The 14,866-nt window shown below is 40.5% G+C and overlaps 1 protein-coding gene across 1 annotated transcript in view; it reads left to right on the top strand.

The window, feature by feature from the left end:
- The window catches only part of LOC123239496 (brother of CDO-like), a 32,027-nt gene extending 23,236 nt beyond the window's left edge, over nucleotides 1-8,791 (top strand). The window contains exons 4-7 of the mRNA XM_044666776.1: nucleotides 3,722-3,865; nucleotides 5,623-5,916; nucleotides 6,500-6,772; nucleotides 8,478-8,791. Coding sequence (XP_044522711.1) covers nucleotides 3,722-3,865; nucleotides 5,623-5,916; nucleotides 6,500-6,772; nucleotides 8,478-8,791 — 1,025 coding nt within the window. The remainder of the gene's footprint in view (nucleotides 1-3,721; nucleotides 3,866-5,622; nucleotides 5,917-6,499; nucleotides 6,773-8,477) is intronic.
- Nucleotides 8,792-14,866: the final 6,075 nt, after the last annotated feature.

Below are 14,866 nucleotides of genomic sequence, written 5' to 3'. Positions count from 1 at the left end.
AAGAATCAAATGAGATAATGATTGTAAAGTAATTACAGTGCCTGATATATAGTAGATACTGTTGTGTTTCAGTTATATTCTTCAGGACCCCATTTGAGGTTTTCTTAGCAAAGATACTGCACTAGTTTGCTTCTCCAGGCCAATTCACAGAAGAGAAAACTGAAACAAACAGGGTTAAATGACTTGCCCAGGGTCATGTAGCTAGTGTTGGAGGTCAGATTTGAACTCTGGTCAGGTCTTCCTGACTCCAGGAACAGCACTCTACTGACTGCACCACCTATCCACCCCTATTTAGTAGGTGCTATATAAATCCTTATTCCTCTTTCCCCATATTAACCTCCTTGAGGTTTTATGGATCTAATTATGGGATCACTGGATGATAGGGTATGAATGGCTTTAGCATTTTTCTCACAAAATTTCAAATTCTTTTTAAGAAAAGTTGGAACAGTTCTCATTTGCATCAATGTAACTGTCTTTTCATAGCCTCTCTCATTTTATCTTTCTGTTTTTTTCAACCATCCTTGCCAATTTAGTGGGGATCACCAGCTTTCTAATAATAATATTAACATTTCTCCTTCCCCAACATCCACACCTTCCCATCCGCCACATAGCTAAGTATTGTTCAGTTGTTCCTGACTCTTCGTGACTCCACGAACCATAGCTAAACATAGGGTTTTCTTGGCAAGGATATTGCAGTGGTTTGCCATTTCTTTCTCCAGTGGATCCTTTTGTCCTGCAATCAAAGAGACTTGCCCAGGGTTACACAACTAGAAAATGTCTGAGGCCATATTTGAACTCACATCTTCCTGGCTCAAGGCCAAGAACTCTATCCACTGAGCCACCTAGCTACTTCCTAGCCATCACTGAGGATTATAAATTATAGAGCTATAAGGAACCTTAAAGATCATCTAATTCAACCCATTCATTTTATAAATGGAAAAACCAAGGGCTGGAGAGCATAAGTAATTGGCCTAAGGTCCCCATTAAAAAGGAAGTTAGAAATGGAACCAAGGTCTTTTGACCCCAAATTTGCATGGTGCCATGGTGTGACTTAAAGACTATCTAGAAGAGAGCAAAACCTGAAGCAGTCTCCAGGGGCAATCGAGGGTGCCACCCACAGAGTACAGTAAGGAGTATATATCCATGTATTAGTGATATAAACTTTATTCCCCTCTGCAGCAGATCTGGCTTCTTCAAACCACATAGGCTCTCCCCCATGCCCAGAATGGTCTCCCTTCTTTATCTCTGCCCCTAATTTCCTTGCAAGGTCCAGTTCTAAGGGTCACTTCTTTTAGGAACCCTTTCCTGATTTGTTAATCTCCCCTCAACCACCACTCCCCCAAACCATGTATACTTATCTGGGAAAATATTATCTCTTCCTAATAGGATATAAGATCATTGGGAGCAAAGATTGTCTCACATTTGCATTTGTGTACCCAGTTTACTGGTTGGCACATTTAGTCTTGTTGGTTGATACAGTACTTGTTTGGACAGTCAAGGAGATTTTTTAAGGTTGCCACAAGCCAAGATAGATGTCTTCATGCCTGTGAAATGGGGCACCTCAATAGTATAGTAGATAGAACAGAAAGACCAGAGTTCAAATCTAGCTTCAGATATTTATTAGCTGTGTGATCTTGGACAAGTCACTTAACCCTGTTTGCTTCAATTTCCTCTTCGGTAAAATGAGCTGGAGAAGGAAATGGCTAACCACTCTAGTGTCTTTACCAAGAAAACCACAGATGGGGGTGGGGACAATTAGGTAGCAAGATGGATTGAGAGTCAATCATAGTGATAAGGGGACCTGGGTTCAAATTTGGCCACAGACACTTCTTAGCTGTGTGACCCTGGGCAGTCACTTAATCCCCATTGCCCTAGCCCTTACTGCTCTTCTGACTATTGATTCCAAGATGGAAGGTAAGAGTTTTAGAAAAAAAATTTTTTTTTAAAGAAAACCCCAAATGGAGTCACAAAGAGTCAGAAATGATTGGAAAATGCCTGAACAACAATCTGTTAAAATGGCCTGTTCTACGCAAAGTTGTTGGGAGAGATTACCAAGATTCCTAGTTGCCTTTATGCCCAAGTTCTAACACAAAACAAGGGGTTGTGTGTGTGTGTGTGTGTGTGTGTGTGTGTGTGTGTGTGTGTGTTTCCCCCCACTTAAAGAAGGGGATGGGGTGGGCTAACGCAGGGAATGAGGGGAGAAAAAATCTTAATTCTCTTTTGCCACCAGTGGAAGCTGGGCAGCCAGGTCTCTCCCCAAAGCTTATTCCAGCCCCAGAAAAATTATGAGATCCCCATTCCCCTCACTGAATTGCTGTTAACTCCAGTACACCTGGGGCTGTTTCTGCACTCCCACATGTCTCCTGGCATGGCTTGTCTGGAGCTGCAGGGACAAAGCCCTCTCCCAGGGAAAAAAATCAAAACAAAGAGACAACTGACAAGTCAGTGTCTCACCTGCAGAGAGCTGCTGAAAGCCACAGCAACAGTTGGAGTGTCAAGAAGTGGAGGAATCTGCTTCCTGGGTAATTAACCCTTCCCACACCAAACCCAGGGTCCAATAACCATGTTCCAGAAAGAGAGAAACCACAAAGAATTGACTTCCTATGTTTGGTCCTTTAAAAAGGAAGAGTTTTGATATGTACACTTTCTCTGATTTTTGTTTTACTTATCACCTTGGATAAATGTGTTTTTGTTTAGAAAAAATTAAAATAAAATATGAAAAGGAAGAGTTTCACTGAACTGGCATAAGAACGGTAGCTTAGATTTCCCCCATTCTTCCAACAAATGTTCGTTAAATGCTTGCTTTGTATAAGTTGCTGAGATGGCAAAGATACAAAGATAAGATGATATGCTGGCAAGTTTACAAAACTAAATTGGACCCTACCCATAAGGAGTTTACATTCTAGCAAGGAGAAATAATACTTGCGGATAAATAGTTGTAATACAAAATAGAGTCTGTGGTAGCCTTGTAGGAGCAGTACCAGCGGAGTGCTACAGAAGCACATAGAAGGAAGAAATCATTTTGGCAGGTGGGATCAGAGAAGGACCCATGAAAGAAATGGCATTTGTGCCGGCCCAGGTACCACTGGAAGGATCGTGTTTTACCCTTGCAGTTTTACAAAATGATTTCACATTTCATTATCTCATTCCATTTTTGCTACAACCCTGTGAAGTGAGCAGGGTAAATATTTTTGCCAATAGGAAGCAAAAACCTAAGTCTCAGAGAAATTCTAAATGACTAACTTACAGGGCTAGTAAATGACAGAGTCAGAGAGCCAAAATGCAAACTCAGAGCTTCTGAGTCAAAATCCAGTGGTCTTTTTACTAGACTACATTTTTTGCTCCTCTACTCCATTTTAAGATGATTCATTCCAGGAAATTTAATACTATTACTGAGTTTTCTCTATGCCTTTTTTACCTTTACCCCTCTTTGGAACACATTGGGGAAAAAGAGGGGCATTGTGATCTAATAGAGAGAACGCTAGGGTCACAGGATGTGGGTTCAAGTTCCACATGTAATGCAGTTCTGCATGTAATTTATTCAAGTCACTTAATCTTCCCGAGCCTTAGTTTCCTTATTTCTCAAATGAGGGTATTGGACTAGATAGCCTCCAAAGTCCTTTTCAATTCTAGAAGACCTATGATCAAAAGAGAGATTGAAATATGCTTTGCCTTGCTCAAGGCAAAATTCATCAGTTGAGGTCTCTTGTCTCTTCAACAGACAACTACCTGATCATGCCATCAGGAAACCTCCAGATTGTCAATGCCAGCCAGGAAGATGAAGGGATGTACAAGTGTGCTGCATACAACCCTGTGACTCAGGAAGTGAAAACTTCTGTCTCCAGTGATCGGCTTCGTGTGCGGCGTAAGAGAACTCATTTCTTCTGGGGGGCTGGGGAATGCTCCCCCTTTTGAAGAGTTTGGAAGGGAAGAAGGAGGCTGAGAGCTCAGGGTCTCCATTTTCTACACTGTGGCCTGCTATTCTTTTATCAGTAGGCAAAAGATGGAAACTATCAGAGAGCCACGGGAAGCCATGTAGGCTCAGTGGTTCAAGGATTGAGAGGCTAGAGGGTTTTTTCTCTCTCCTTGCCCACGTCCACACCAATGCTTTATCTGTTCCAGATAAAGGCTATATTACTAACTCTCTCCCTAAAACATATCATCATCTCTACCCTGACGGCTGTCTTAAGGAGTGAGCATCTCCTTTCATACTACCAGGAATTTGTGGGTTACTTTTTCAGAAAAAGAAAATAGCGATATCCATGTATTGAGGCACAGAATAAAAAGTTTCCAATTTTTTCCCCTCTTTGCTACATTTATGTAAAAGAAATGACTTAAAGTTAATAATGTTGTTATATTCCTTAGTCTCTGTCCTAATTTCTCCTGGTTAGCATTAGATATTTTTAAAAAACCTTACTATACATGTTCTTTAAGAACAAAGATCATAGGATCACAGAGATAAAGCTGGAAGGTACTTACTTATTAGGTGTTCTTAACCCAGGGTCTGTGAACTTGATTTTTTTTTTAAACATTCTCGATAACTGTAGTCAGTAGATAATAGTCAGTACAAATTAATTGAGTACTTTCTATGAGCCAGGCATTGGTCTGAGTGCTGGGGATACAAATTAAAAAAAGAAAGATAACCCGTGCCCTTAAGGAGATTATAGTCTGTTGGCTGGAAATTTTGAACATCTATAAAGGGAAGGTTTGGGAATTTTCTGCTCCACCCTCCAATAATAGGGGAGAAGACACAGAGAATACTGAGGAACTATTAAGGGCCAAAGCTAATGTGTTCTCAAAGATGATCAGCTGTCTGGTGATGGATGGTAGAGAGGGTGATGATGTTCCTGGAGTCAGAACCAAGCAGAGCAGCTAATGAGGAATAAAATTGGTTTACATTGTATTTTATTTTATTCATTTTTAAAAATATTATTTTGTAAAAGGCTCCCTAGATTTCGCCAGACTGTCAGAGGAGTCCGTGACACAAAAAAAGCCTGATTTCCATATATTACCTGACCCAACATCTTCATTTCACAGATGAAGAAAATGAGGTGTGGCAAAAGTTAAATGGTTCTTCTGAGGTCACAGTAGCAGTAATGAGCAGAGTTGGATTTTGAACCCCCTCTGATAAAGAACTTATTAAATTATATCCTCCATTGGGGGCATCTAGGTAGCTCAATGGATCAGGCACCAGACCTAGAAATGGGAGGTCCTGGGTTCAAATCTGGTCTCAGTTATTTCCTAGTTGTGTGACCCTGGGCAAGTCACTTAATCCCCATTGCCTAACCCTTACCACTCTTCTGCCTTAGAACCAATACAGAGTACTATTTCTAAGATGGAAGGTAAAGGTTTTTTTAAAAAAATCATGTGCTCTATGAGGGCAATAATGACATACTCCCATGAATTCAAGGGAATGGGAGCGTAGGACTGACCCCTAATTTCCCAGGGAATAGTCGCAATTCATTCAGGTGCAGAGTTTTGTCAGTTTCCATGGGGATCTTCTTGAATATTGGCTCTCTTGGGTCATAACAAGACTACATTGTTGACTTAGTATCTATGTCTTTTGGAATATAGCAGGTTACAGATTTTTGACTTCTGTTTTTCTCTTCTCTATCCTCCCAGGATCTACTGCTGAAGCTGCTCGGATAATTTACCCCCCAGAAGCTCAGACCATCATTGTGACTAAAGGTCAGAGCCTTATCCTTGAATGTGTGGCTAGTGGAATCCCACCTCCAAGGGTCACCTGGGCTAAGGATGGCTCCAGTATTGTGGGCTACAACAAAACCCGCTTCCTGCTCAGCAACCTTCTAATCGACACCACCAGTGAGGAGGATTCTGGAAGCTACAGATGCATGGCAGACAATGGGGTTGGGGAGCCAGGAGCAGCTGTCATACTCTACAATGTCCAGGTATTTGGTGAGTACCACTTGAATATTTCATCCTTCTCTTTTCCCTTCCTTGTATTATTATTCCCTGTCTCCAGGAAAGCAAGGGACAGCTAGGAAGTGTAGTGGGTAGAGCATTGGATTTGGAATTGGGAAGATTCATTTTCTTGAGTTCAAAGACAACTTCAGCCACTTAGTAGCTTTGTGACCTTGGGCAAATCACTTACCCCCGTTGGCCTCAGTTTCCTCATCAGTCAAATGAGCCAGAGAAGGAAATGCAAATCACTCCAGTATCTTTGCTGAGAAAACCCCAAATGGGGTCACAGGATCTGACAAACTGACTCAATAACAACAGATGAGCAAAATTAGACTCATGTTATCAAGTACTCAGGACCTACAATGAGCGATTAGTAGAGTGGGGACTGCAATGACTGTTTTGATAGAACCAGTTTGAGTATAACACATGTTCTGTGAGGTTGCATTCCTGAAGTTCTCCAAAGTTCCTGCTTCCTATACATTTTCTAATGCAACTCACTTTAGGGCTCAAGGGAGAGATGGCTGATTTCTTCCCCTTGAAACCATTGTAACTTCCCTTTTTTTCCTCCCACATGAAGAGCCCCCTGAGGTCACCATGGAACTATCTCAGCAGATCATCCCATGGGGCCAGAGTGCTAAATTTACCTGTGAAGTACGGGGGAACCCTCAGCCCTCTGTGTACTGGCTGCGGAATGCTGTGCCCCTTGCCTCTAGCCAGCGTCTGCGGCTCTCCCGTAAGGCCCTACGGGTGGTGAGTGTGGGTCCCGAAGATGAAGGGGTGTACCAGTGCATGGCAGAAAATGAAGTTGGAAGTGCCCAGGCCATGGCACAGCTGAAGACAGCCCGGCCTGGTGAGTTGGTCCAAAACATGCCATCTCTTTTTTATTTACAACATTTGCACCTATATTTTATTCATTGTTTATCCATAACTCTCTAGAGCAGCGTTGGCGAAGGTTTTCAAGGTTAGGTGCCTAAACTGCAATTTCAAGCTGCCTGTGAGCCTCCTACATTACCCCAGAGAATGGAGGGAGGAAGTGCTTGCTTTGGGTGGCTGGACAGAGGGGAGAGCATGCAAAAATGCCCTCAGGCTCTGGGAAGAGGGGGAACAGAGCAGCTCCCTGAGTGCCGGCTGGGCACACATGCCAATACTTCACCAATGCTGCTCTAGAGCAAAGAAGATAGTCAACTCTACTCAGTTTAATTCAATTAAACAAGTATTAATTGAGTGCTAATTATAAGAATGTTCTATCTCTGAGGAGATTTTAAGTTCTTGCTATAAAGAGAAGACTTATGTGCATGATGATTCAACACTAATTGGAGAGTATATAATGATAATTAGAAACTAATATGAGGGTCAGCTAGGTGGCTTAGTGGATATAGCTCCAGGCCTGGAGTTGGGAAGATGCAAATCTGGTCCCAGACATTTCTTATCTGTGTGATCCTGGAAAAGTCTCTTAACCCCATTTGCATAGCCCTTGCCCTGCTGTCTTAGGGTTGATACTAAGATAAAAAGTAAGGGTTTATGAGGAAGGAAGGTAGGTAGGAAGAAACGAAGGAAGGAAGGAAGGAAGGAAGGAAAAAAATCAAAAGAGAGAAACAAATATAAGACAGCATTTAATGGACTATTGAGCTGAATATAAACATCAAGTGTTGAAAAAAGTATTTTACAGATAATAATTACTATGAATGGCATAAGGAAGGAATGAGATTAGTGCTGGTCAGGGTAAGGGGGGAAGGCTTCATGAGGAAAGTGTTATGTGGCTCACTCCCATCTATTTTCATCTGATTTCTGATTCCCTCTTGTCCTCCAGGGACTCTCAGGTTCTCACAGCCTACACCCTTTCCAACTTCTTACCTCAGGGGAATAGGAAAAACATTTGTGAGCCTGTCATAGTCCTGTCTTATTTAAACCCAGTTAGCCCTGGACGTTAGAAAAGCTGACTAGGTTGCATGTTTCATGAGGAGAGGGATCATAGAGGTGAAGCTGGAAGGGACCTGTATATCTACTCCAAGCTCCTTATTTCACAGATGAAGAAACTGTGTCTCAGAGAGGATCAAGACCACATCAATACTGAATAGCAGAGATGGGTTTTGACCCTAGGTCCTTTGATATAGAGTTTTAAAAGTTATATACTCTAGAAAGGCAGGAATGCCACACGCTGAATAGGCAGACCCCATTGGAAAAGACCCTGATTTGGGGAAAGACGAAGGCAAAAGGAAAAGAGAATGCAGAAGATGAGAATGGATAGATAAGTTATGGAAGCAATGAACATGAACTTGGACAGACTCTTGAAAATAGTGGGGGATAGAAAGACTTGACCTGCTATAGTCTATGGGATCAGAAAAAGTCAGACATGACTGAACAAAAACAAATATATTCATTATGATTTCCATTTTTTATATCATGGTCTCAAAATCTTACTTCTCAAATCTCCTAGTTTGACTCTTTTTCCTTTTCTCAAATATGTCCAGTAAAGGCAGGTTCTAACAATCTCAGATGAGTCGTGGCATTTAAAATGGCTCTTCCTTAGGTATACTTTCCTGTTTTGTCTTTAGGAACAACCCTGAAACCATGGCGAGAGGCCAAATTGGGATCAGCTCAGTCTCCCACACCTTCTTCCAGGCCTAGCAGCCCTGACAAGACACTTCGGGATCGAGCTCTGCTTCTGAGACCTAGGCCAACAGCCCTGCCTGCCTCCCTCCAATGCACAACTGCAAAAGGGCAAGTCTCTCCAGCGGAGGCCCCCATCATCCTTAGCTCTCCCAGGACATCCAAGACAGACTACTATGAACTGGTGTGGAGGCCTCGGCATGATGGTGGCAGCAGAGCCCCGATACTCTACTACCTGGTGAAACATCGCAAGGTATAGTGTTCTTGCTCTGTCTCCCCCCACAGCGATGTTGAGCTGGAGGTAGACTGACTCCTGGCATTGTTGCTGGGGAGTCGTGAAAATGAATGATGCCCTCTTTTAGGATGGGCCTGGTCTAAGAAATTTGACAACCTTTAATGACTTTTCTTCCTCTACAACAAGGTTTCAAAAATAGTGAATCTTGGCTTCAGCCATTCATTTTGTTGAATCATATGTCACTTTACCTATACCCACCCATCTCATCCCCATAGGAGTTTTCTATTTGAACACTATCCTACTCTCCTCCTCTCCTCAAAATCCAAGACTATGGACTGTACTGAGGGATACCTTTGAGTAGAGAGAAGGTATGATTATGAGAGATGCTAAAAATCAAATATGACTCTGAGGTTACAAATGCAAGAAGAGGATGGCACCCTCAATAAAAATTGGGAAGTGAGTGATTGATACTCTTCAAAACTGTTGATACTTATCAGTCAGAAGAACTATGGTTGACCAGGGTACCCCACCTGTGAAGGAGGAATCTCTTGAATATTTAATAAACCCAGAGAAAAAACCATATTTTTGGCCTACCCAAAGCTTTTGTTTCTTTTTCCTAGAAGTTATTTAGTGTCTGATTCTCCTTGGAAGTTCTGCAGATCTTAAATTATTATATAAAGGTCAGCTGTTTAGATAGATAGATAGATAGATAGATAGATAGATAGATAGATAGATAGATAGATATAGATAAATAGCCATAGATATAGATATATAGACTTATATAGATACATAGAGATGTACACACAGAGAGACGTGTGTATAAATATTATGTGCATATAATATTATATATCATCATCATAATACTATTATTATTATCATTGTCAACTCCCTGTAAATAATCATCTTTTCCTTCCTTTGGAACTATTCTAGATGATTTGGGACCAAAGGGGCAGTGTGATATTTTGCAAAGAACACTGGATTTAGAGTCAGGACCACCTAGGTTTAAATCCTGCCTTTGCTAGTGAGCAAATCATTATTGCTCTGTGCCTCAGTTTCCTCATCTGTAAAATGGTGGAATTAGATTAAGGTTCCTTCCAGCTCATGATTATATAATCATCAGTACCCGGTAGATATACTAACATTGGTGAACTGCCTTCAAAGACAGAAAAATCACAATGAAACAGTCTTTATGAGCCACGGTTTCCATGGAGGTTCGTAAAATATTCCCCCAGAGTTTTTGGAATTGAATTTCAATTCTACCTTTACCCAGCAGACATGTTAGGTTATGAAATAACTGTATCGCTTCAAACCTTGGGTATTCCTCTTTGAACAGAAGGTTCTCTGTTCAGATGAACATTCAGAAGATCCCTGGGGAGAGTCATTTGACTCCATGATAAAAAGAACCCCAGGAATTGCTAGCATCCACTTCACTGTTTCAGTTGATTTTAGGTCTTGATTATAAGCCAAGACTAGGGATATATTTGCTACCTAAAGACAGTTATTTCTTGTCACAGAATATTTCCATTATTTCTTACTTTTTTTTTCTATTTGAAAATCCATAAAAATGTTTCTTCCTACTAAGTGGATGCAGCTGTTTTGTTGAGGTGTTTGTTTTTATTTTTAAAGCGCAGGCATTTTCTTGATAAACAATGAAAATTCTTTTTATTATATTCACTACCTAAAGATACCTATCCGTCTTTAGAAGAAGACAATAATCATTTATTAAGCACTAACTGTACATCAGGCATTGTGCTAAGAGTTGAGGATGCAAAGAAGGGCAAAAAACAACTGCTGGCTCCCTGAGCACACAGTTTAATGGGTGAGGTAAGGGTTTCTCTTCTAATCAGTCAGTCAGTACACATTTTATTAAGCACTGACTATGCCTCCCATCAAGGAGCTGCTCAAATTCTAATGGAAGAGACAACTTGTAAATCCTTATGCTTTTGTAAAATATATACAGATTAGATGGAAGGCAATTTCATATGGAAAGCACTTAGCAGCAGTGATTTTGAAAACCCTCCTGCAGAAAATGGGATTTGAATAGAGTCTTGTATGAGAAGCTATAAAATTGAGGCATTCTAGGCAAAGGAGAGGGGAAGCTAGGTGGCACAGTGGTTAGAGTGCTGAGCCTGAAGTCAGAAACACTCATCTTGTTGTATTCAAATCCTGCCTCAGACACTTATTAGCTGTGTGACCCTGGACAAGTCACTTAATTCTGTTTGCCTCCGTTTCCTCATCTATAAAATGAGCTGGAGAAGGAAATGGCAAACTACTGCAGTATCTCTGCCAAGAAAACCCCAAATGGAGTCACAAATGACTGAACCACCACAACAAGGCATAGGAAACAGTCTATGCAAAGAAAAACAGATTGAACAAGAGAGGAAAGAGCAGAGTATCCAAAGCATGAGAGTAAGCCATTACGGAGACATGGAGTTAGGACTGCTTTCTATTCAGAATGGCAAAGCTGGCCAGTGAACCTGGATCACAGAGTATATGAAGGAGAGTGAAAGGAGATTGGAAGGGTAGGAAGAAGCTGGGCTATAAGAGAAGGGGTAAGAAGAAGCTATGCCCTAGAATTTTTTATTTGGTCTAGGAGGTGATTGGAAGCCATTGGAGTTTACTGAATAAGTAACACTGGTCACAATAATAAAAATAAGGAACATGGTCAAGTCTTTACTTTAGGAAGATCGTGTTGGTAGCTGAATAGAAGATGGACTGGAGTGAGGAGAGACCTGAGGTAAGGAAGTAAAGAAGAAGGTTCTTACATCCTCTTCAGGCACTCAGGAATACACCATTCCTATTAACACTTAGCAAATGGAGGCCTTGCAGCAAGCCAAGGGGAAAACAACAGTGTCCAACACAGGGCAGTTTTACATAGGAAGAGGTGCACCAGGATTCATTTTCCTGGACTGCTCCATCTCAAAGGCTTGTGCCAAATCAGGGATGGGAGGACAGGAGGAAATTAACTCCCTTAAGTCCCCAAGAGAAAAGACCTGGGGTTGACAAGGATAATATTTTTCAGGCCAATAGGTGACCACCAAAGCTGCCCCACAGGGCAACATACTGGCAATGACCATACTGTGGTGAGGCAGAAATGCCAACACTGTGACGCTATTTATCTTCTTGTCATGTTTGACAGTGACTAATTACCTTGACATTAAAAAAATTTTTTTTAATTGCTGAGTCCAGTAAAAATATGGGGCCACAGAGGGGAAGACTGAGAGGATCAGAGGAAGCCAGAGTTCCCAGGGGTCCTGCTGGGCCTGCTCTTGGATTTTAAAGTCTCTGGTGCTCCTAGAGTTACTAAAATGGATACCAACAAGGCAAAAATGATATTTTGAAAGAAGTTTCTTTCTTGAGAGATAGTATGTCTTTGAGATTATAACAGACAAAAAGAATTGAAAAATGCAAGAGCAAACGTGTTGGGATTTTTTTCCATGCTGTCTTCCACATCAGAGAGCTGAAATCATCCTGGCAGGTTTCACTTTTTCACACATGTGTAACACGTTTCATTTCCTGGTCCATCTTGCACATGCCCTGCGCTACCGTATTGGGTTTCCAACACCACTGGGGATTCTCAGCTTGTGAAAACCTCACCCTTTTGGCACAAATTAAGAAAAACTGATATTAAGCCTAAAACATCCTCATCCCTTGAATGGTGGGTTTTGTTCTACTTTTGTAATATTCCACTTGGGGATAAAAGGCTTTTCCTACCAGTCATTTCCTCCTTGGCAAATTATTACTTTGCTTTTCAGTAGAAATCTCTCACTTTAAGTAATTCATAGGATCATGGATTTGGAGGTAGAAGGGACCTTAGAGACTATCAATTCAACTCCCTCATTTTTTTGATGAGGAAACTGAGGCCCAGATTAGTTTCAGTTTTCCCAGGTTCATACAACTGGTAAACATTTGAGGAAGAATTTGAATGCAGTTTTTCCTGATCCCAAGTCCAATGTCCTATGCATTATACCTTGTTGCTTTAAGTCCTGCCACATAGAACAAAGGCATTCTAGGCATGGGAGATGGCCTTTGCAAAGACAGAGAGCTAGAAGAGGAAATGCTGAATTTTGATCATTGCAATTAGATCATTTTGGTTGGGATGTAGAATATATAGGATCATAGAAATCTAGAACTAAAAGATGTCTGAAGGACAGCTGGAAATGTGAGATTAGAGATTAGCAGAGAGGTTAAGGAAAGATAGGAAGATTTGAGAATCGGCAAAGAAATGGTAATTGAATCCATAGGAGCCAATGAGATCACCGAGTGAAGTATTATAGAGGGAGAAGAGAAGATCTAGAACTCTGTGAGGTATCTACATTTAGAGGACATGACCTAGATGAGAATCCAGCAAAGGAGACTGAGAAGAAGTGGTCTGATAGATAGGAGGAGAACCAAGAGAGAATGTGATTCCTAAAATCTACAGAGAAGAAGGAATCAAGAATAGGATGATCCCCAGAGTCAGAGGCTGCTACAGAGGTCAAGAAGACTATGGGTTAAGAATAGACCATTAGGTTTGACAGTTAAGAGATCAGGATGGTGAGAGCCAGGCTTGAATGTCTTGCTTTCAAATGTGGCCTCAGAGACTTCCTAACTCTATGGTGCTGAGCAAGTTATATAACCCCAGTTGCCTAGCCCTTTACCACTTTTCTGCCTTGGCATGAAGGAGTGGGGGAGAAAGACACAGAGAGACAAAGACAGAGAGAGACAGAGACAAAGAGAGAGAGATACAGAGAGAAATCTCTCACTTTAAGTAATTCATGAATGTGGATGGTGATTTAGCAAAAAATACTGAGAAAGAGTAGGTAAACAAAGAAGCAGAAAACTAGGAATGAGATGGAAAGGTGGTGATCACAGAATGGAGAAATGTGGACTAAATGTTTATACAGTTAGATAGACATGGAACTTGTTGAATTATTGTATGTGAAGAATAATCATTAATGTTTTAACTCAAGGGGGAAGAAGGTGTCACCATACTGTCTAACATTTTTATCACTGACTTGAATGAATGCATAATGGCATGCTTACATAATTCACAAGTGACCAAAAGTTTGGAGAGACAGCTTGCACATTGAATAAAAGAGTCAGTATCTCCAAAGGTCTTAGATCTCTACATCTAGCTCTAGTTCCTTTCCAGAGCTCCAGTCTTGCATCACCAACTGCCTATGGCACATTTCAAACCAAATGTCCCAAAAGTATTCAAACAACATCTCTAAAACAGAAATTGCCCCCATCACCAACTCCCAAACCATCACTCTTGTGAACTCCCCAATCCTTTTTTTTTCCCACTTTCTATTCCGTTATTTTTTAAATTACATATAGTAACAATTTTTTAACAATTGTTTACTGATCTTTCGCAATCCAAATTCTCTTCCTCCCTCTGTCCCCTTACTCATCCCTGGATAGTAAACAATCTGATATAGGTTATTCCAGTATTGTCCCACAATATAAATTTCCATATTCCTCATGTTGTGACTCCCAAGTGAAAAAAAAACAAAACCCTATTTACCAATGCAAGTAGCCACTTTCTTTGCAACTTAGAAAGAGTTGCTGAGAACACTAGGGAGCTAAGTGATTTGCTTAGTCACACGGCCAGTATACATCAGAGGCAGTATTTGAATTTAGTTCTTCCTGGTTTCAAGATCAGTGCTCAAAAAAATCTAATAATAGAATTTTTAAATGTATATTTTCTAAATAAAGTTTATTATTAAAATATTTTATTTAAAAATAAATTTATTATTAAAATATCTTATTTTTAAAATAAATTTATTATTAAAATATCTTTATTTTTTTTAAATAAACTTAATTTTTAATTTAATTTTTTAATGAACATCAACCAGAAAAATTGCCGACAATATAAGAAGTAAAATCTTGCATGAAATCTTTAACCTATAACAAAGAACAAAAAACATTAACAAACAAAAAGCAAGCATAAAGTTGTTCAACTCTAGCTTTTTTGTTATTGGTTTGTCTGTTAGTTCTTCAAAACTCACTTACTGGAGATATTGTAGAGAGGGTTACTCTTTAGGTATCGATTGGACTTGGGGCAGCAAAGTGGCAAAGTGGATAAAGTCCTGGGCCTGGAGTCATGAAGATTCATCT

Source organism: Gracilinanus agilis, chromosome 3 (genome assembly GCF_016433145.1).
Source record: "Gracilinanus agilis isolate LMUSP501 chromosome 3, AgileGrace, whole genome shotgun sequence".
Lineage (NCBI taxonomy): Eukaryota > Metazoa > Chordata > Mammalia > Didelphimorphia > Didelphidae > Gracilinanus > Gracilinanus agilis.
Note: the sequence above shows the minus strand (reverse complement) of the source record. Positions and strands in the feature narration are given on the sequence as shown.